This window comes from Anarhichas minor, unplaced genomic scaffold (genome assembly GCF_050575085.1).
Source record: "Anarhichas minor isolate MPS153535 unplaced genomic scaffold, ASM5057508v1 ptg000021l, whole genome shotgun sequence".
Classification (NCBI taxonomy): domain Eukaryota; kingdom Metazoa; phylum Chordata; class Actinopteri; order Perciformes; family Anarhichadidae; genus Anarhichas; species Anarhichas minor.
The window spans coordinates 2265601-2287466 of record NW_027466467.1 but is presented as its reverse complement, the minus strand read 5'-3'; the positions used below and the strand labels follow the sequence as shown (position 1 = coordinate 2287466).

At 42.5% G+C, this 21866-nt stretch overlaps 1 protein-coding gene across 1 annotated transcript in view; it reads left to right on the top strand.

Moving 5' to 3' along the window:
* Positions 1–21866, top strand: part of LOC142954535 (sodium- and chloride-dependent taurine transporter-like) — a 34566-nt gene that overhangs the window by 7026 nt on the left and 5674 nt on the right. Inside the window, exons 2-14 of the mRNA XM_076095603.1 lie at positions 4657–4886; positions 4978–5112; positions 10104–10192; positions 11164–11318; positions 12076–12208; positions 13528–13662; positions 13916–14019; positions 14121–14245; positions 17111–17223; positions 18303–18440; positions 20643–20745; positions 20949–21049; positions 21532–21702. Coding sequence (XP_075951718.1) covers positions 4658–4886; positions 4978–5112; positions 10104–10192; positions 11164–11318; positions 12076–12208; positions 13528–13662; positions 13916–14019; positions 14121–14245; positions 17111–17223; positions 18303–18440; positions 20643–20745; positions 20949–21049; positions 21532–21702 — 1731 coding nt within the window. The 5' untranslated portion in view covers position 4657. The remainder of the gene's footprint in view (positions 1–4656; positions 4887–4977; positions 5113–10103; positions 10193–11163; positions 11319–12075; positions 12209–13527; positions 13663–13915; positions 14020–14120; positions 14246–17110; positions 17224–18302; positions 18441–20642; positions 20746–20948; positions 21050–21531; positions 21703–21866) is intronic.

Here is a 21866-nt window from a genome sequence, read left to right as displayed (position 1 = left end):
GTAATGGTGGCTGGGTTCTGAAGTCACTACATGAGTCTCAGCCCAGCAATCTCTCCCACACACACAAGACAATGAGTCTCTATGTTTTACAGCAAGAATTTTGCCTGTGCTTTAAATGGTCCCAAAGGTCACCGTGATTCCCACGGCGTGTCTCGCTCTCTGGAGGTCGCTGGAGGCAGCGTGCAACAACAACATTTCCTGCTTGTGTATCGCTGCTCTCTAATGACTCTGATAACGTCAAACTCTCTTTGCTCTAAATACGAAATCTGCAAATTCCTCGTCCGACAATCGACCTTTAAAACAGTATGGTGACATCTTCTACTTTGGGTCTTCTGATGAAGCTTTTCTGGGTGGCACTCTGTTCTTCTGGTAGATTAGCCATAGCAGCTAGTTCTGCTAATGCTCACTGCTCACTTCCATCCATTCTCTGCTGCCTATCTGGGGTCCATGTGGCAGGAGATGACAGCAAAGTAATAAAAGGTACAGTAGACCATGCGTCTGTTTTTCCCTGGGATGTCCGCCAGCTCTTTCACACCTTGGGTCAGGTTCTGCCACAGAGTCTCCACCCAGTTGGTTGGCGTGGAGCACCTCCACAGGGAAGTGCCCAAGAAGCATCAACATCAGATTCCTTGAGATACCTAAGCTGCCTAGTTTCAATGCAAAGTTCTTTTTACGGATAGCTGAGCTCCTCAACCTATTTCTAATGCTGCGTTCACACAAGTTTCAATAGCATCACGGCCAGGCGTGATAAGCTACAGTGTCATTGCTCAAGCTCTTGTTGACGTAGTTATGCCTTAGCATTTTCTTTGATGGAACGGATCAAGGTGAAAATAAAACGTATGATTGGTTGACACTTCAACACATCATTGGAGCATCCTTCACACAGTGTCGAGGGTAGCCGATTGCTGAGTTGTAAAAAGGATTGCAACCACATTGCCCAGTTGTTATTATATTCTTGACTCTTCGTTGATACAAAAGGTTTGTAGCCGATATCCAATTGGTTTTAGCTGTAAATAAAATACTTTAAACAAGACGTTAATTATTGTACATTTATCATCATCATGCTTACCCTCTAGCAAAATATGATAGCATATTAAGTGTTGAGAGGAAGTAAATGAATGTTAGGAAAAATAACAGTGTTGCTCTGAAGCACATTATTTGCATTTATCCAAAATAATTTATAGTACAAAGTTCAAATGTAAAGCAAAGGGCTTCAATGTTGTAAATGTGTTACACAAGTGTTACACAAACGCTTTTGTGAACTCGACAAGGTTGAAGGATGATGCAGAAACAAAGTAGCAAAACAAACATATATTTGTATTAATACACACAGATTACTTATTTAATATTTGATGTGAATGTGCATCAGTATCGATTGTAGATCTCATTAACTCCCATCATCCTCTTCTGTTACTCCCATCTCTTCTACCTCTTGCTCAGGAACAAATATATTGTTATGCATTGTAGATAGCTGAATGTGCCAAATATGGTACAATGATAAGAGCTCAATGGGATTAAGGCTGAAGTTGTGGAGATGATTGTGTAATGTTTAGGCATCTTTTCCGTCACTTGGTTTTCAGTGGAGATAAATGGATTAGACATCGCATTGTACCCGATGTAACCAAGCCTGTGGATGTCTCATTTGATACAGTTCACCCATTCTTTCTGTGGTAGCTTTTATAGTGAGTTAAAAGCTTCCATGGAGTGCCACAAAGCTCAGTTGCAGGTCCTCTACTTTTTAGGCATCACCACCTGCAAGGTTTGAGAATGTATTTCTTTGCTGATGACACCCAACTCTATAGTGGTGTCCATCCTGTTTGTTTTCAGTAGGATTGGAAAGAGATTTGCTTTGCATGCTGTGCCAAAATGAACCAAAACAAGGAAGCTAAACTAAAATGCATTGTGATACAGTGTAAGCAAGCAAATCACAGTTTGTGCTACTATTAATGCTTGTCTAAAAATATAATTCACCCACAATCGATTCATTCAAGTGTTTCTCGTATAAACGGTCCCAATGATCCCATTCTCTCTGTGGTCAAAGAGCATCAGCCAGTGTTGCAAGATATTTTTCTCATCTCTCATTAATTGTAGCTGGTTTTGTTATTCACATCAGAATGGCAGTCCGCCTCTATAGTGGAAGTAATATCACTCTTGGCCATTAATATCAACCGCTGTAGTTTGCCACGGACATAATGGAGTCCATTGTTTCTCAAGCAGGAAATACTTCCATTTACACACACACACACACACACACACACACACACACACACACACACACAGCGAGTGCTTTCATTTTCCTCAGTGTTATTAATTAACTGTCTAGGAAGTTAGTCATGAAAACAAATGTGTCTGTACGTGTGTTTGTGAAATCATTAACTAGCTTTAAGGATACTTGCATGCACTATCAGATAGAGGGCGGATGTACTGTACAGTTGGTTGCTGGCAGAAAAACAAATGTTGAAGGGATTTGTACAAGAATCCCCCAAACACAGTTGAAATGTCTCTCTCCTTTATCTCTCTGCAGATATATACGAGCAGCCTTTTTTAATACTAGGTAAAAGTTTCTTCTGTGTCTAGAACATGTTCATGGTAAAAACATTTTTGGAAACAAATCAATGAAAATAATATAAGCAACAGACAGAAAACACAAGGATTCATCTGAAATGTAATCTTGTCCTCGATCCTGCCCCGTTTCAGTATCTTGCAGAAAGTCAGAGATAGGATGAATGAGAGAGACAAAGATCTGCTACAGCAGTCTGCTAGATGGAAATAGATAAAGACATGACATTTTCCACAATGACAGACATCTGCTGACTACTAAGTATGTCTCTCTCTCCCTCTGACTCTCTCTCTCCCTCCCTATTGCACACATACACATACAAGACTGAAGAGCCCTGACTTAATCCATTAAAAGGATATTTTAAGTGTGTTTGTTTTAGCTGTAGCTTTTAATTTAAGGCAGATAGATTTGCAACAGTTTACCTCAGACAGACTGCAGTGTTGCAACGATTGCGAAATTCCTATTGAGTAGTTGTGATGCAAAACATTCACACGACAGTATTTACATTTTTGTGTTGTTTATTTGTCATTTGAAGATAAACTGCTATATCTGTTTAGATTTGTAATGGAATTGAACTTGCAATACCATCAGTACAGGCTATATACGTGTAGTAACAAGTATCGCACCAGTTAAGCTACGTGTGTGGCTTTGTGGCTTGGTAATGATATCGTAACGGCTTCAAAAACGGCTGACATGAATCAGGGAAGGCTAATTTATCTGTGCCTGCATGTGTGTGTATGTGTTTCCACTCGCACTCCCAAAACCCTCAGTACCGTATTTTCCGCACTATAAAGCGCACCGGATTATAAGGCCCACCTTCAATGAATGGCCTATTTTAGAACTGTTTTTATATATAGGGCGCACCGGATTATAAGGCGAATAGAATAGAATAGCGTCGTAAGCGTGTCTCTTCAAAGGTGCCATTTTGGGGTCTTTATACACACAAGTGGTGTTGGACTAGGAGTAAGCACAGTACCGGTGTTTACCGCGGTGCGGCTTTGTAGTTTACCAGTCGTACTGAAACATTTTGACAGAGCGCCGTGTACAACCAGTATGGATCAACCAATTAACCAATTGATCCATATATAAGGCGCTCCGGATTACAAGGCGCACTGTCGTTTTTTGAGAAAATTAAAGGCTTTTAAGTGCGCCTTATAGTGCGGAAAATACGGTAATATAAATTCAAAGAAGCCAAGCAACAAGAATCAGCTTTGTCCCAGAGCTCTCCGGGTTAGGTTGTAATGAGTGGCTTACAGTAAAGAACGGGTTCTGAAGTCAAACATGAACATGTTAATGGAAGCTATTATCCACAATCCATGTTGGTAAAAGTGTAGTTAAATTAGTTTGCCAGGAACCAAAGTTACCCTTGAAACAGGCTTCTGGCAGTTTGGGAGCAATAGAAAGGTATTAATAATACTTACTATTAATTACTTGGTGATAAACAATCTCTTGTAATGTTCTTGGAAGTCATGAACGTCACCATTACACGTCCTTACTCCTTGGGGCTGTTTTTTCCATTTACTGTAAGTGAACTCTACTGCCACCTCTGCGGAACGGTTTTTGGAGATATTGTTTGTGCAACAGACTAATGTTTGGGAAACTGTAACTATAACATCACAAGTGTGATTCCCATTAAAACTAACATTGTATTTTTGTATCTACGGGGGTACAGTCGACTCTATCTTGAAGATGTCCCTGACCTCTGAATTGGGTGTCAGCGAAGTATGGGTAGAAAGTAATATGTCTATGAATATATCGTTGGATCATTTTAAAAGCTTTCAGGACAAATGGACTACATGAACACCTGGAATATCATGTAGTTTTTCCTTTCTTCTTTCAGCACGTGTTAAAGCTTTCAAACCTAGTTGTCCGAAACTGCTACCACCAGTCACCAGGCAAATGCTGGAGCATCCTTGGTTGGTCCACCAGCCACTTTGGCGTGTAGCCAGCCACCATCAAGTGGTTCTGTTGGGGTCTGAAAATCAATTCAGCTTTCTATGTGTTGACAGCAGTATTAAAAGGCTGCGCTGTCAGGGGATTCATTTCGATCCAATTCTCACTGGATTTTCTTTTTTCTCCGTCTCCTGTTTCTACAGAATGGCACAAAAAGAGAAACTTCAGTGCCTGAAGGATTTCCACAAGGACACTCTGAAGCCGTCTCCCGGTAAAAGCCCCGGCACACGGCCCGAAGACGAGGCAGAGGGCAAACATCCGCAGCGGGAAAAGTGGGCCAGCAAGTTGGACTTTGTTCTGTCTGTGGCTGGCGGCTTTGTTGGTTTAGGGAACGTCTGGCGTTTCCCGTACCTCTGCTACAAGAATGGTGGAGGTAAGGCGTTGTTATACCTCATCTATTCATTGGGTTGATTTGCTTATCTGCTTTTTTTCACATTTAAAATGACTGTTTTCACTCCACCCAGGTGCATTCCTCATCCCCTACTTCATTTTCCTGTTTGGCGGAGGTCTGCCGGTCTTCTTCCTGGAGGTTTCCCTGGGTCAGTTCACCTCTGAGGGTGGCATCACCTGCTGGGAGAAGCTCTGCCCCATCTTTACTGGTATGTCCCCAGTGATATGAATCGATTGTTGGTATAGCATTACATTTTTGGCAAACATAGTGACGGTTTCGGTTACTTTAGTACAGCAGCTACGTCACAAATGAGTAAACAGTGACTTTTGATTTCACACGGGACATGAACAATGGTCTACTGGGTTAAAATCTGGTGATTTTGTAACCCACTTGTACACCCCCACCTCCTCCCTACGCTGACTTACGTGGGTCCCATACAAATGTATTACATGGTTTATTTATGAATTATAGTGCATTACTTCTCAGCTACGAAGTGTGTGAGAACAGCCTGAATACACACTGTATTACATACATATTACAGGCTGGTATATGCTTTTCACTGCAAAAAAACATTTAATAGATGATTAAACCAATTGTGGTACGTTTTTAGTCAGCTCCACTTATAGCTCCGCCCACTGCCCCGCCCCCACGGCGTCTCACTTAACGACTGATGAGCACGCGGCCCGGTATCAGCAGCCGTCTCCTGCCCAACTACTGGGCTTACATTTTTCCAGACCTCTGTTGTTTTTCACAGAGGAATGGCTGTGCAACATAAGGCTGAGTCACACCAGACTCTCCTCCAATCAGAGCGCTGAGACTTTACCCTGCAACCGTTACCAGGCAACCAGGCACTGCACTGGTACACCGACACACTGAGGCCTCTATTCAGCGCCAACCTTCCCCGGCTCTCACCTCGCTCTCCGGTGAAAACCTCCTCTCTCCTGAGAAAGCACGCTTTAGAGTTCCGAGATGTATTTCATGATTTTACTTCTGGCATCGGAGTGAATCGTGTTTTTTTTGTTTTTTGTGTGTGTTGCCCAGACGCACCTCTATTTCTCTTTCACTTCTTCCATCATACTTCCTTCCTTCCTTTCTTTCCCTCCTTGTTCATTCCCCTCGTCAGTTCTTCTCACCTCCCCCTCTCCTCCTGTCCGCTGCCAGCTGATTAAGGTTAACGCATTCATCATCGTATCTTCTGCTCTCAGTCGGTGTTTGTTTTTCAGTTTGTGCAAACGTACATAAACATCCTCTCTGATCTTACCTCAGGTTTGTACATTTAGTTCGGTAATTTTATCGGCGTAACCGTCTCATTATCTCCATTTAATTATTTACTCGTGCCGCTGTTCTCGCTTTCACACTCACTTTCTTCCTTTCAGACACATTATCCCCCCCGCCGTCTCGCACACACACACACACACGCCCGAGACGGTGTACAGAGTGTCCCAAATCACACGTTGCTACGGCAACAGCGCGGCAACACATCAGAGAGGTGAAGAGAGAGAGAGGGGGGGGGGAGAAAGAAAAGAAGCAGATCAGCCAGAGGAGGCATGAGATGGATCGATGAAGACGAGGAAAAAGGTGGAGAGAACTAAAGGTGGAGAGAGGGAGAGGGAGAAAGAAAGGAAGGAAGGGAGGCCATGGAAAAAATGGAGGCAGAATGAAGGGAAGACAAACAGAGAGAGACGGAGAAGGGGAGATAGAATGAAGGGAATAGAAAATCAGAAGGATTAAAGCAAGAACAGAGAGAGATGGTAGAGACACGGTAGATAGAGGAGATAGAACATAGAGAGCCCCTTCTAGACCCTCCTTTCTTGTAAACATGATTTTGTAAATATAAATGTCGTGCTAATGAAGCATTATGGGTTTGATGTGAAATGAGAGAAAGAGAAAGGAGACATGTGGTTCCAGACATCTGAATTGCTGCCCACGTCTCGTGTTGTGCTCATTGAAAAAACCACCGAGAGCAACAATCAGAGCTTAGCCCGTCCGTCCAGATCCACTCCGAACAGAAGCGCCGATGAGATCAGTGCAGCCAGATAGTTTTAATTCTACCCGCAGAAATATCAACTCTCAAATCGATTTATTTTTTATTGTTATCGACATGTAAAACGTTCATCGTTCTTATGTGCAGACAGAAGTGGTAGACACAGGACGGGTACTGTACACGGGTCACGACTGAAAACAACCCCAAAGTGAACCAGGATAACGCAACACGAACACAAAGTCACGACTCAGTAATCCAGAGAAAACAGAATTCAGTCTAATTATCAGGCGACGTGTAATCAGCCTCAAGCCGGGAACGGGATTAAAGATGATCGACACCAACAGAGACCGGATACCCCACACACATCACAACCGTTTCCATCAACACACTCGTGTTCAGTGCAGGAGCGGAGCACATATTGAATGACTAAGAACACACAGGTAGACTACAATAAGAGTCGTGTCGCATGGCAATGGCCTAAAGTCACGTTCTTGATAAAACAGAAACATTAATCATAAACACAGTTCGTCTTCACACGGAGAACAAATTTGGATAAGACGGTGAATGGAAAGCTGATGAAGTGGATTATAAAATAACTGCTACTCTCTCTCAATCAAAGCTCATTGCACTTCACCGTTGCTTTATTTTCACAATTATTTCATCATGTATTTTTTGTTGTTGGTATTAGATTAGTGAATACGTGAAAGTAGAGTCCTGGAATAAAATACGACCACCGCTTGATGTTATCTGGTATTCAGGTAAATAGAGGAGTTCTAACAAGGGACTGAGACAGACTCATGATGAAATGGTGTGACAGGTCTCACACCATTTCATCATCTGAACTGGAACAGACTCAGTCAAACTTGATCCAATCGCCATTATTCATAATTGGCTCACCGATCATAATGTGGGTCTTGGCCTTCAGCTGATCGTGCTTCTTGGATGTGATCGAAATGTACCACGAAGGTCAGTTCTGTTTTTTGGGGGTTTCCATTCAAAACAAGTGTGGTACTGATTACCTAGTTGATTTAATATCTGCATAAATGGACCTCATGGAAGAACATTTTCATATTATTATCCTAACTTTCTCGTACATTGTTTTTGTAAGTCGCGCTCGTACGAGTGTGAAACGTCAGATTCAACAAAGGCTCTTAACTTTAAATACTTGTGAAAATGACCAGCATAAACATGATGAAGGCCACCTGTGTGTTTATGAGAATTGTAATTTAAAACCCATGAATACCGTATAAGGCTATGTGCCCTGCCCCGCATGTCCTACGTTGAAGTCCTGCTTTTGGAGATCCCAAGAAGAAAAGTCTTTAAATGTTTTAATGGCGCCAGCAGCAGAATTAAGAGACCTACTAAAGCCGAGTAACGGGGACAAATAACGAGTGCTGAGTCACTGAAATGAAGAAGAAATGGTTACGAATAAAAGAAACGTCTCGCCATCAATAACGGAAATGGGAGGGGCTTCAAATTATTTAAGATGTCCAAACTGATATTATAGTTTTATACAATAGCATCAATTGCCAATCTATATATATATATATATACTGTTAGGCTTTATGAATATATTGAGAATCATATTAGCCAATAAGTCAACGAGGATAACATCATTATGAAGTTTAATTTATGAACAATCCATTAGTGGAAAACGTAGGCGTGGGTAACAGCAGACCAATCGCTCGTGACTCTTGCGACCGGTACCCTTCGTAAATTGTGTTCATACCTCAGAGAAAATTCAAAATTTGAGAAAATAGACTTATGCGGCAAGTTCTCCTAAATCACTCGTACAAGCCGCATAAGAACGGATCCGTTAGTACGAGTCGTTATTTCAAAGGTTAATGACACTAATGAAAGATTTCCCATAGCACCATAGTTTTATCACGCTGCCACTAAATATTACTGATGGTTATTCCCTCGGTCTCGATCCTCCGAAGATACTGTCGTCACCTGGGAAGTGAAACGATGCGTTTCTTCACGCCGCTCATGTGCGTTGAAAAAGGATCGGGTGTGGATGTAAACAGAGCGAGCGAGGTCAGCCGAGGTCAGCGGACGAGCACGAGAAATGACATCATGGAGGAGGACGCATCTGTTTGTTTGATCAGCACTGTTCCATGTGATCCGAGCAAGTGTGTGTGTGTGTATGTGTGTATTTAAAGATGTAGATTCGTGGCAGCTGCTAATTAGTGGAGTGATTGAAAGGACATGATGCGATGGTGAAATAGTTCACACATTCACACACACACACGCACTAGAATTCATGCGGATAGTTCATAAAGACCAGGCGTAAGCACTCTTACACACACACTCTCACACACACACACACACACACACACACACACACACACACACACACACACACACAGATGGCCAATGACGTTGAAGGACATTAATTTGGATGAGTGGCCTCTGTCGGCGGTGTGTGCTGACTGATACACACACACACACACACACTAATATACTTATACGACCACAATCATTACTTAACCTCTTACCTAAAACCTAATCCATGTTCAGATCTTGACCCAAATCCCAACTCCTACACCTGCTCCCATTTTCTTCTCTTTCTATGCTTGTGTAGTAGGAGCACACACACACACACACACACACACACACACATCCTTGTTCCTGTGTGATCCGACGCGTCAAACAACATTTAAGAGCAGGGTAACACCATTGAAGGTTAAATAATTAAAAACATATTGCTGTCGACCTCGAGTAGGCCCAATGCACTAGAAGATAAAACTGACTTTTGAGTTTTTCTCATTCTATATTTCATAAACCTTCTTTTTGACGGCTGTACTATTGCATCAGATTTACATCATTTCAAACGCATCTCCATGTAATGTAGCCTGAGGTGCAGTAGATTATATAATACAGCTCTGTGGGGTTTGAACAGCATCACAGAGGAGACAGAAGCATCATCCTGCCAGTTTCTCAAGGAAAATGTACAAACCAACGCGTTCATCGTCCTTCACTTGGGGACCAAAGAAATATCAGTGTTCATGTTGGACACACATGGATGTTAAACTACATCATGATTGGTTGGCAGAGGAATACAGACGTGACGCAGTAGTTTCGGACATTATTTACTTAATGAATAAATGAATGCTATCTGTTCGTCATATTTGGACCTTTAGTTGCTTTTTGCCATCTCGCTGGACTGTTGATGTCTTCATGTATCCTCACTTTGCCCTCTCTCCTCTCTCCAGGTATTGGTTACGCCTCCATTGTGATCGTGTCCCTGCTGAATATCTACTACATTGTCATCCTGGCTTGGGGCCTCTACTACCTGTTCCAGGTAGGTGTGGGAAGACATTTGAAAAAAAACTAAAAACTCTGATGGCAATAAAGTGAAGCTCTTTCATTTCCATCATAAATAAAGGATTTTATGAGGACATTCTGATACTTGACCCTCTACGTACTGGCTAGCAGGAACGTCAGTGTTGTAGTATAAGGGTCATGCATAGCTGAGAAAAGGTCAATCGTAATTTCCCACCAGCCGATGAACACAATGTAAGCTGAAGTTGGTTCATATAAAAGCTATTTGCTGGCAGAGGTTGCATCATTGATCGGAAGAGGGATGATGGAATTAAACCCGTGAGGAGCAAATTCATCGTCTTTTGATCCACTGAAGAATGAAGCACTGTCATTTAAGGAATACATCGTTCTTTAGCAAGCTCTCCTTTGTTTGGAAAAATAAATTAAGTCCAATAAAACATCAGTTTCACATTTGCTTCAAAAGCAAATACAATGACCCAGTCTTTGCAAGAGGTTATCTGTTCAAAGTTGGCCCATCCACTGTCCAAAATACCCAGCATGCAGTAGTAGGAAGATCAAGGGTGTCATTGTGTCTCTCTCTCTCTCTCTCTCTCTCTCTCTCTCTCTCTCTCACTTGAAAAAGGTAGCGTGTGAGCGTACATAATGTGTGTGTTTGTGTATCGGGTCAAAGCGTACAGAATTCAAATCAATAACTTCACAGCTCATCTTGGCTCGCTCAGAAAAAGTGCATGTGTGTATAATAGGTTAAAACAGATATCAGTTCAGTCTGCCTAAAGCAGAGTGGTTTATGATGTTGCATTTGTGAGGGAACAGAGCAAAGTAGACATCATGAACGTGTAATATCTGTGTTGTAAAACAACAACATGTAATGTAGTATTGAAAGAGACCAATTGGAAAATTCCGGCAAACTTGAAGCAAAGAGCAGTGCTTATGTTAATGTCCCAAAGCCGTCCTCCATCATAACTGCTGCTTCTTCTTTACTGGTTCCAGTGTTTTCAGCCGGAGCTGCCCTGGGCCAAGTGCAATCAGCCCTGGAACACCGATCGCTGCATCGAGGACACCTACCGCAAGAACAAATCCCTCTGGCTGGCTGCCAACACCACCAACTTCTCCAACTTCACCTCCCCCGTCACCGAGTTCTGGGAGTGAGTTACATAAGAGAATCATTCTAGTATAGAGGAACAAAACGCTCTGGCTCGATTGTATTTCTTTAAACCAATCACAACTGTCTCGGGTGGTACTAAGCACAGGATGCAGTGATGGTGCCCTCTCCAAATAGATAGTGTAGATAACAGAAGGGGGTGGGGGGGGTGTCGCTTGAGATACGCAGCCAATGGCAAGTTATACCCACAGTCTACATCCATGAGTCAGACTATAGTTAAAGGAATACTTCTACCACACAATGAGCATTTGGAGGCCGGGTGTAACACTCCTCTCTACACTCTCTCGTCTCTTGTACGGACTCAAAGATGGTAGCGGCGGACGTGTTTTTAAGCAACACGATTTTGGCGTATGTTCGGGAGGTAGCTTTCCTGTTGTTAGTCGCGGCCCCAGTTTACTTTAATTCATCGAGGCCTTTTCAGGGCAGACATTAAGGAACTTTAATTCAGAGGCTTTGTTTCGCTTTGATCTGATTGGCTGGCAGTCAGAGTGACTATAAAGCGACCTGGACACATTTGGAATAACCGTCAAAGACTAAAGGGTTCTTAGGTAGTGCCAAAGAAAACCTGTTTATCTCTCCATAGGACACAGGAAGTAGTTCAAACATCAGTTATTTGTTCATTACCCTCATAAAGACTTTCCCTCGTGTGTGATACACCCTCTTGATTCATTTGAAATCGCTGAGATCATAGTGCTGTGACTGAGTTGTACACTAACAGAGCTTTCCTTTTCATGCTGCAGACATAACGTGCTGGGTATCTCCAGTGGCATAGAGGATATAGGTCCTGTCAAATGGGACCTGGCTCTGTGTCTGCTGCTCGTCTGGGTCATCTGCTTCTTCTGCATCTGGAAGGGAGTGAAGACCACTGGCAAGGTAAACACATGATTCTGTCATCCTGTACTGTCCTGTATTTATGTTTGTATCATGACTAGTTGTGTTTTGCGCTGTTAATCAAGAGGAACAAGAGTTTGTTCCTCTTGAACTTGCTGAATTTAAAGTAAATGCACGAATGAATTACCCGCTTTCATAATGACTGCCGGGAACCCTGACAGGGTGACGCTCATATGACTTCTTTTTTTTTTTTTTTAACTGCAGTCTTACCAAGACAACAATAGGGGCTGTGTTCACACTGAGTTCAGGGAAATGCAAGTTTCTCTGAAGGCCTGGGTGAGGCTGAGGCGGAAGCAAATGTGTGTGCTTGCAATGTTGACGGTCTCAATCCATTGTTTCTCCGTTTAATGAAACAGAAATGGAATCAGAGTAATTAAAGGAGTTTTAGTTGTGCCAACATTTAGGTTGCAATGGTTCTCAAGAGGAAGAACAGGACATTATCTGGTTCCACTTTGCTGTTGTAGTTTCTCCCAAACTCAGCAGCATTTCCTCACATAAATGTGTCACCTGACTTTCAGACTCTTTAAAACAGTTTAAGTTCAACAGTAAAAACACATTTGTCAGTGCTCTTATCTGGACAAACTGTGTAACGGGCACACTTTAAAATAAATCCCAAACATGTCCTTACTGCAACTTTTCCTTATTTCCTGATACAAACAATCTAAATGTAAGAGAAACAGTTTGAGGATTACAATTCTGCATCTCAGTACGCATACGTCTCCTCTTGACAGCTTGATGAGAATCATTGCTTTGTGCAGTATTACAGGATGGATGTAGCCTATTGGATAACTGCATGAAGGGAACATATCAGACCTTTTTTCAACAACAACAACAACAACACGCCTGAGACTAGAGGCAGCTCAATCCTTCTCAGACTGCTGTTTTTAGAACCTCAACACTATTTATCGATTGGTCTGGCCTGATTTATGCTCTCTGGTTGTTCCAAGTTGTAACTCCTGTAATAAAGCCACTGCTGCAAGGCCAAGTGTGGTCACCGCTCTCCAACAGCAGACACTGATACACTGCTATTGATTTAAGGGACAGCCTGTGATCTGTGCTTGTGATAATCCAAGAGCAGCTGCCAGGAGTTCACACACTCATCAAACACAAGTCCCTCTCACGAGTGCAAAGATATTAGCTAATATACCAACAACAAATGAACAATCATGTCATGGCCAAGACGGACCATTTATGAAGCTCAAGTAAGGTATAGCCTTCCCCTGTAGAATCATACAAACTGCAGGATATCGAGTCTTTCCATAATGTGTGACCTTGTCTTCCTGTATTTCGATCTCCCACAGGTGGTCTACATCACAGCCACGTTCCCCTTTGTCATGCTCATTGTGCTGTTGATTCGTGGTGTGACACTGCCGGGTGCTTCTGCTGGCATCATGTTCTACCTGTACCCTGACCTCGCTCGTCTGAAGGACCCAGAGGTAGGTGCCCCTGTGCTGCCTGAGTGAAAAAGAACTTCTCCGTGTAGCTGAGTTTATTACCTCGAAGCTAGAAATGACCGCCTTATTTGCGTTTCCTTTTTAGCAAAATTTCAAAAACTTTACTTAAAATGAGCTTGACGATCATATGGAAACACGCAGTTTAAATCCCCCCTCCAGCCTCCCCATGCATCACTCATGACCAGTGCTTCCCCTCAGCAGCAGGCCTCAGCCTTTCTGTCCCTCTACTTCACAGGTGTGGATTGATGCCGGCACCCAGATCTTCTTCTCCTACGCCATCTGTTTGGGTGCCATGACTTCCTTGGGGAGCTACAACAAGTACAAATACAACTGCTATAGGTGAGGCATCAGTTTTCAGTGAGGGGCTTAGCGGTAGGGGAGAGAGGGGAGTCCTTGTGTGTTCATTAACAAATCCTCCTCATGACATATGTGTGACATAGGGACTGTTTGCTGCTGGGAGCCCTCAACAGTGGTACCAGTTTTGTGTCTGGCTTCGCAATATTTTCCGTCCTGGGCTTCATGGCACAAGAGCAAGGGGTGGACATTGCTGATGTGGCAGAGTCAGGTACGAGGGTTCTGTAAAGGCGGCAGTGATGGTGGGCGCTGCTTCCTGGTTAACAAATTAAACAACAGTTATGACAAAGAAAAACAGCAACGAATCCCAAACGAATTGAACTTGGTATTAAATGGATTCCTTGATCAATTACAAATGACTGCATCGGAATATGGAAGTTTCCGCAATCAAACACTACTTGACAAAAGCAGAATGTGAGCAAATATGAACATCTGATCAGTTTGTTAGCGCATCATTCGAAGGAAAGCAAGTTGGATGTATTAGGGCTCAGATAGAGAGGTGTTGGGAAAAATACTTTAGTTTTCAAGAGAAGGAGACATTGAGAGACGTTAAAAGATGATCTTACGCTTAGAACTAGCTATATTATGATACGGTGCATGCTGCGACAGTGTGCCAGCTTAACCCTTGTGCCTCATAACGGAGAATTGTTCAATCATTTTGGCTGTGTTCATGCATATGGCATACATTTTGGCAGTGGTGTGAGTTGTTTTTTTTCAAATTTTTGAAGTTCAACCTCAGCTCCTATAATAAGTCTATTATAAACTCTGTAGTTAAAATACACTCAGTCCCCATTAATACCCAATCAATAACAATACAAACATGTTTGATTCCACGGCCATTAGCGTATTAAACAATGTATTCTATTACATCAGTCTTTTATTTAAGTCCCTGTCTTCAAGATTGTATTTTTTACAATTTTCTCAAGTTTGGCCTTTGGAGCAAAAACATGCTGTTCTCCTGGTGTCCACTAGGGGCATGGCTGCTGTATTATGGAGCACTGCAGCGTTTTAAAACCAATGTTGTTGCTAGTCATTGACTGACATCCCCATTGCTGTGATTCCTATCTATCGGAGTGACACATTGGCATGTGGTATTCTTCGTTGTTTCTACAAAAGTTAATTTTTTCTAGAACCGGCAACTTCCTCTTTTTGTAGTTCATGTTAGGGCCCAAAACCACGAAAACCCATGGTTAACATGAACTACTAAACATGTCAGCACAGTTAGAGAATACTGTATCACAGTTAAAAAACAAAGGGGTAAGTACCCAGTATCATGTCCATGGCCTTACAGTATATCTCTTACAGCGTACAGTCTATTGATAAATACTTTATGAGGCTGCAAATGCAACCGTTGTCTTTGTGTGGAGACACAAATAGTCTATTTCGAGCTGGAAGTCATGCCTAGTTTTCCGATATAATCACACAAGGATTTCATAAATGCTTGTTTTTCACATCCCAAAGCGGATAAAAGATGAATGTCGGCTCTTTCTTTAAAAATACACTCAAGATTTCCCTCAAAGAAAGGCGGTAACACACCAACAGAGAAGTGACAGCTGTTGTTTGGAAAGTTTGAATCTCCTCTTCTCTGGATTGTACTTGTTTCTGCTACGTTAAGGTGACATATTAAGACAGAAGACATCTTGTTTGACATCAAATTAGACACAAACTTGTCATTTTTGCTGATTACAATGATGTTAGCGTCAAATGCTTACGTGAGACCCAGTCTTCATCTATTACCCCCGAGATCATCCAGCTGACAAAAGCAAATTAAAAACTTCAAACACTGTCCATGCTGCCAGCCCAGTCGATACGAATATTGGACAATTCTGTAGTCTCCAATTTACATCCAGTGCCGAATGAATCTTAAGCAGAATTATCCAATATCAACGTTGTGTTTGGCGAGTGGGTTGATGCTCCACAGGTTACCAGAGAATAGAAGTGTATCTCAGACGAACTAGACATGTGCAATGAGCATAAGGATAGAATTATTTAAAGTGCATCACAAGCAGGTCTGCCTTAACTGCGACTGCTTGATGCTGATGCACGGGAGCTTATAGTGACTTTGGCTTCTGTTGACCCAAGATCAAAAAGAAAAGGATATATTTAGGCTTCGATATGTAGTACTTTACAGTCAAGTAGTGATTAATCAGACTGTCTGATGTGGATTTCATGATTTAATATACTTGCTAGCATTTCCTCTCTCAGAGAATGGAAGTTGGTCCTATTTTTCGAGTCAACGCGGTGTTTGGTTGGATGCCTTGTCATATTTTGCAACAAAAAACTGAACATATTTCCGTATCTTGCCATCAGCTGCAATGCTGTGTTGCTGTTACGGCTGCTTCCCTGTTTCTTAACTTCTGTTTTACAGTTCCCAATGTGAAGTGGCATCAACGTCAAATTAAACCTCTTAACTACAAAAACAAAAACAAAAAAAGCCATTGCTTTTTATTTGACATACAAGTTTGCATCTGCTGCTGTTTTGCTACGGCCATTTTGCATTCCTCGTAGAGAGGATCATGCCTTCTTCAGTCAGGGATGCAGAATGGCTAGAGTGGTGTAGGTGTTGACATACTTAAAAACTAAATTATATTTAAAAAAAACAACAAGTTACACTTGGTTTACCTTTTCTAGAAGTTGACTCATTCAGACGCCCAGAAAGGTGAATCGAGCATACATAGGTTCAATATCTCATAGAATGTCCACAATGACCTACGGGTCTCATGACTTACTCCCACAGAGGTGCAGAATAATTCACATCACATATTATACTCTGTTATATCACGATATAGTGACGTGTCACACCAAGTGAAGTAACAGGTAAGTAAAGATGTGTGACGCACTTATTAATACCTATTTTTTCGCAAAAACTAGCTACATATAAATACACAACTATTAGCAGTATTGTAGCCCAGGTTTGATCATGCATTCACATCTGGTTTTGCATCTCCATTGTTTGGGGCGTTTTCTTCCCACAGGGAGGCAGATCAGATCATCTTATCGTGATACTAATGTTGCCTCCCCCCCACCCCCCTCTGTCTGCTCTTGCCCCGCCCCTCCCCCCCCCCTTCCTCTGCAGGTCCTGGCCTGGCGTTCATTGCCTACCCCAAGGCTGTATCCATGATGCCCTTCCCTACAGTCTGGGCAGTCCTCTTCTTCATTATGCTGCTGCTGCTTGGCCTCGACAGTCAGGTTAGCGGAGACACGAACTCTCACACATTTGCGGCTGTTTAAAGGAAGTGATGGCTGTTAAGAGGAAGTGTTGATGGCACTCGCAAGCGGAAGTTACTGAGGCTCCCACACGCACAACACTGGCCGATAGCAGAAGCCTGTGCTCAGACTCTGTGGGGCGACTGTGTCTCAGTGGTGGAGCACGGTCGTCATTCAATGAGAGGATCGGCGGTTCCCTTGCATGGTAGCCCCCGCCGTCAGTGTAGTACATGTAGTGTTAAAGTGGTCGGAAGACTAGCTCGATACAAGTACAGTCCATTTACTCTTTAAGGGAGTTTATAAAGCCTCCTGCAGTACATTTTATTTCTTGGTGGAAAATGAAAATCTCTGTTTCTGTGCATTTGAATTTCAAGGCAAACAAAACACTAATTTTCTTTTTTTCAATAAACATTTTTAACAAAAAAAACAACACACATGATAGCAACGATTCATTGAGTTAAAGATTACTGTGATTATTGTAGAGATAAATCAATGAATCGTTTTGGTCTATGACATGTATAAAATAATGAGACTCCAAGGTGATGTCTTTAAATGTGTGTTTGTTCCAACATTCAGTTTAATATGATAAGAAACAGAAGAGCGGGGACACCTCCTGATTTGAGAGGCTGAACAGCACTTTCTGCCATTTTTGCATAAAAAAATGACTTTTAACGATCATTTGATTATCAAAACAGTGAAAAATATTACAATGAAGATCAACTGAGGATCGATTGGACTCATACACTCCACTTTGTGTCACAACGTTAAAAAAGAAAACAGCAGAAAGTTTTCCTCACTTCTTCACGTGCAGCCATCGACCCACACATCCTGAACATGATCACATGATCATCAGCCGTCAACAGTAAATTCATTTATAGCTGCTTCAGTCAACCAAATTCAGACACCAGAGAAGTAGATCCTGTCATGAAACATCAGTGATGCGTTTATTGACCAATAGATTCAAAGCGTGCTGTTTGTATAGATGGCAGGCCATGCTGCCGGTGCTATCATCCTGTTGTCTTTCTGTAATCCCACCGCTGTGTGTGTCTGTGTGCCTGCAGTTTGTGGAGGTGGAAGGGCAGATCACATCACTGGTGGATCTGTATCCGTCCTTCCTAAGGAAGGGTTACCGCAGAGAGATCTTCATCGCTATCATCTGCAGCATCAGCTACCTGCTTGGACTCACCATGGTTACCAAGGTAATAACGCTATTAAAGGAAAATCAGCGGCAGTAATTTGCCCTTTACTAAGTCCCGCCCCTCGAACGCAGACTGGCCAATGGCCCGGTGTGTAAAGCCTTCATAGTGATACTTGTTACACGGAGAGTTGAAGCAGATAAAAGGTTCTGAAACGTAACGTTTCTACGTAGAAACCTGTGGAGCGAACATTAGCAGAGTACATTCACCCGAACTATCATTTACTAGAGTTAGCACCTCTATGCTACGCTAGCTACTGAAGGTATACTGAATGTGTACACTTGCTCTTTAATGATTGTAACAGTGAATAAAGAGGAACAGAGTTATGGGGAGTGCAGTGAGTGATGGTTGGGCTGACAGCTTGAGGTGGGTGGAGCTTAACAAAGGCTCCGTTGAGCAGAACACATGGAGGAACATCGTCAACTTCAGAACACAGCCTCATGGCTTCAGTGCACATCTACTGTATACTGAACAGTACGAGTGCTTTTTCATAGATGAGGACAAGTTAGATTCTCACAATCACAGTATTTATACAGTATAAACAAGCTCACATCACATACTGATAATAACATGTGTATTTTATAAACAGCAGTTCATACAGCTATTAGTGTCTGTCCCTGGGGAGATGAGGGGGGGCTATTTATATTGTCAATTCATGAGAACTCTCCTTCCCTCCTCTGTTATTAATAGATACTAGACCTGACTTCGCTTTTCCATTTCCTTCTCTTCTATTTCTGTCTCTCGTCTGTTTTCCCTCTGTTTCTCATCACGTCTTTCTCCTTCCTGTCATGTCCTCTCATTTGTTTTTCTAAAACCTTGTTCTCTTTTCTGTTTCTCAAAACTTCTTCCTCTTCGCATCACCAATGTTCATCCTCTCTAACTCTTAAATACGACATGTCCTCCCCCTTGAGTTACGCAGACACATCGAGATGTATCGTCATCCCTACTCCGTACCAAAAGACCCTTCTCACTGCGGACAAGTGTAACTGTCCCGATGATAAAGGGCTCCAGTGTTGTGCACGCTGGCTCACTGTGGCAGAGCAGCACACCTGCACAACATGGAACAACTCCCCCGACATTTGTTACGCATGAGCTTGTCCTGACACGTCTTAGCAAAGCACAGCTGGCCGTGAGAGAGGTAGTAAAGCTTCTCATCGGTAGTAACGTTGACCTTTACTGAAAGCACTGTTGGCTCTCTAAGTGGAGTGTTTTGTGACTCCAGAATCCAGATCCAACGTGATTAATCCATCACACTTTCTTTGTCAAAATAAGACCAGTGGCGTCATATCTGATTCTTTGTGTTCCTCCTCAATACTACTCTGACTACACGGAAACCAGAAGGCTTCCAACAGCCATGTCTTGTCCCGTTGCCGACATATTCTGCATTCTCATGCAGATGAAGGTTGTTTATGTGGCAACACGTTTAAATGAAGACCAGTTAGTTCACATGACGAGTCCCAAAGTAAGATACTTCTCCTCCTGAGCTACAGGCTTTTTTTTCCAGTGAAAAACTTACTTTAAAGCCAAATGAGACCTTTTGAATTAATGCTGATCGTGGAAAATGTTTCTGTCCATCGAGTGTCTCCAGTTCCTCCACTTAGTCTCACGGTCCTCGTTCTCCTTCTGTCTCCCTCTATCATCCCTCTTTTCTTCATCCATCCTCATCCTCTCCTTCCTCTCGAACCTGGTCTCACGCAACATCTCACTGTCACTCTATTTCCCTCCATCCCTCCCTCCCTCCCTCGCTCTCCCTCTGCTGTTCCCATGACTACATCTTTTTATGGCTGCCGTGGCCTGGTTCAAGTTTAGGATTCCCATGATTGTTAAAACAGATTTCACACTGGACACACACACACACACACACACACACACACACAGGCGCGTACGCACACACTCGGGATGCAGTAGCCTCCCGCTTTGGTGAAGGTATAATAAATAAGTAAATCACAAATAAAAGCTAAAAATATAATATAATACACATTATTGCACATATGGGGTCAGACGTATGAAGTGTTGGTATTGCAGAGTATTTATAGTGCACATAAGTACATTGATATTGCATATTTAAAATGAGAGGAAGAAAGTATTGTCTGGCATGAACCTGTAAATACCACCTGTGATATTAAACCCTGTGTGTGTGTGTGTGTGTATGTGTGTGTGTGTGTGTGTGCGTGTGTGTGTGTGTGTGTGTCTGTCTCTCTGCAGGGTGGCATGTATGTTTTCCAGCTGTTTGATTACTATGCAGCGAGCGGTGTGTGCCTTCTGTGGGTGGCATTCTTTGAATGTATAGCTGTTGCCTGGGTTTATGGTGAGTACCTTCCTTCTGAATATAACAGATGACTTTGTATTTTACTTCATGCCGTGTTTAAAGCATTCTGCCTCTGTGTTTGAAATGTTCTGCACTAATGATCTTGCCTTTGTAATTGTTGTAAAATAAGTAGTCCTGGTGCATTCTGAGTAAAAGTGTTTTTGCAAAGACAATAACCAGAAGGTACTTCACTGTCTTCACAGGCGTTGATAATTACTACGATGCACTTGAGGACATGCTTGGCTACAGACCAAACGCTTGGATGAAGTGGAGCTGGACTGTCATCACTCCTGTACTGTGCATGGTAAGAGCCTGCTGCTGTTGTAACAGACGGTGAACCATAAGCATCAGGCTCAGCCTGCAGATTATGACACAGCAACAACAAGGAGTTTGACTTCTTCTTCTTCTTCTTCTTCTTCTTCCTCTTTTTATGAAAACACTTCTTCTGCTTCCTGAAACTTGTTAGAGTCCTCGTGACATTCACGTGTTTCTTAAAGAGACATGTTGACATTTAATATGCAGTATTTGCCTTCAAATGTCCCCACAGCAGGTGAACACTAAAAGGTCAAAACATAATTAAATAAATGATGTATCACACTGACACCCTTGAGTCATTGTCCCCATGTTAAGTAGTGGACTTACACGATAACACACACAGTGTTACTGAGTGTGCGTTGAATTTAGTGTTTTTGAAGATGCCAAATCACCACATGATACAAATTTAAACAATGTGAAGCTCTCCCTCACAGCGCTGACGTTCGTATTCCTCCTCCTCCTCCTCCCCAGGCCTGCTTCATCTTCTCCCTGGTCAAATACAAGCCACTGACGTACAACAAGGTCTACGAGTATCCAGACTGGGCCGTCGGAATAGGTTGGACTCTGGCCTTGACCTCCATGATCTGCATCCCCATGGTGGTCGTCATCAAGATCATCCGATCTGATGGGCCGCTCATTGAGGTGGGTGGCTTATGCACAAATTCTGCCGAAACGTTTTGTTTTTTCGAACGCAGATTTTGTAGGTTTTGTTTGTATGCAATTGTTTTTTAGTCCGTTTTCTGAAGCTTATACTCTTTTTTTCTGTCCCATGTCCTCTCTCTGTTGTTCTCTCCTGTCTCCATTAT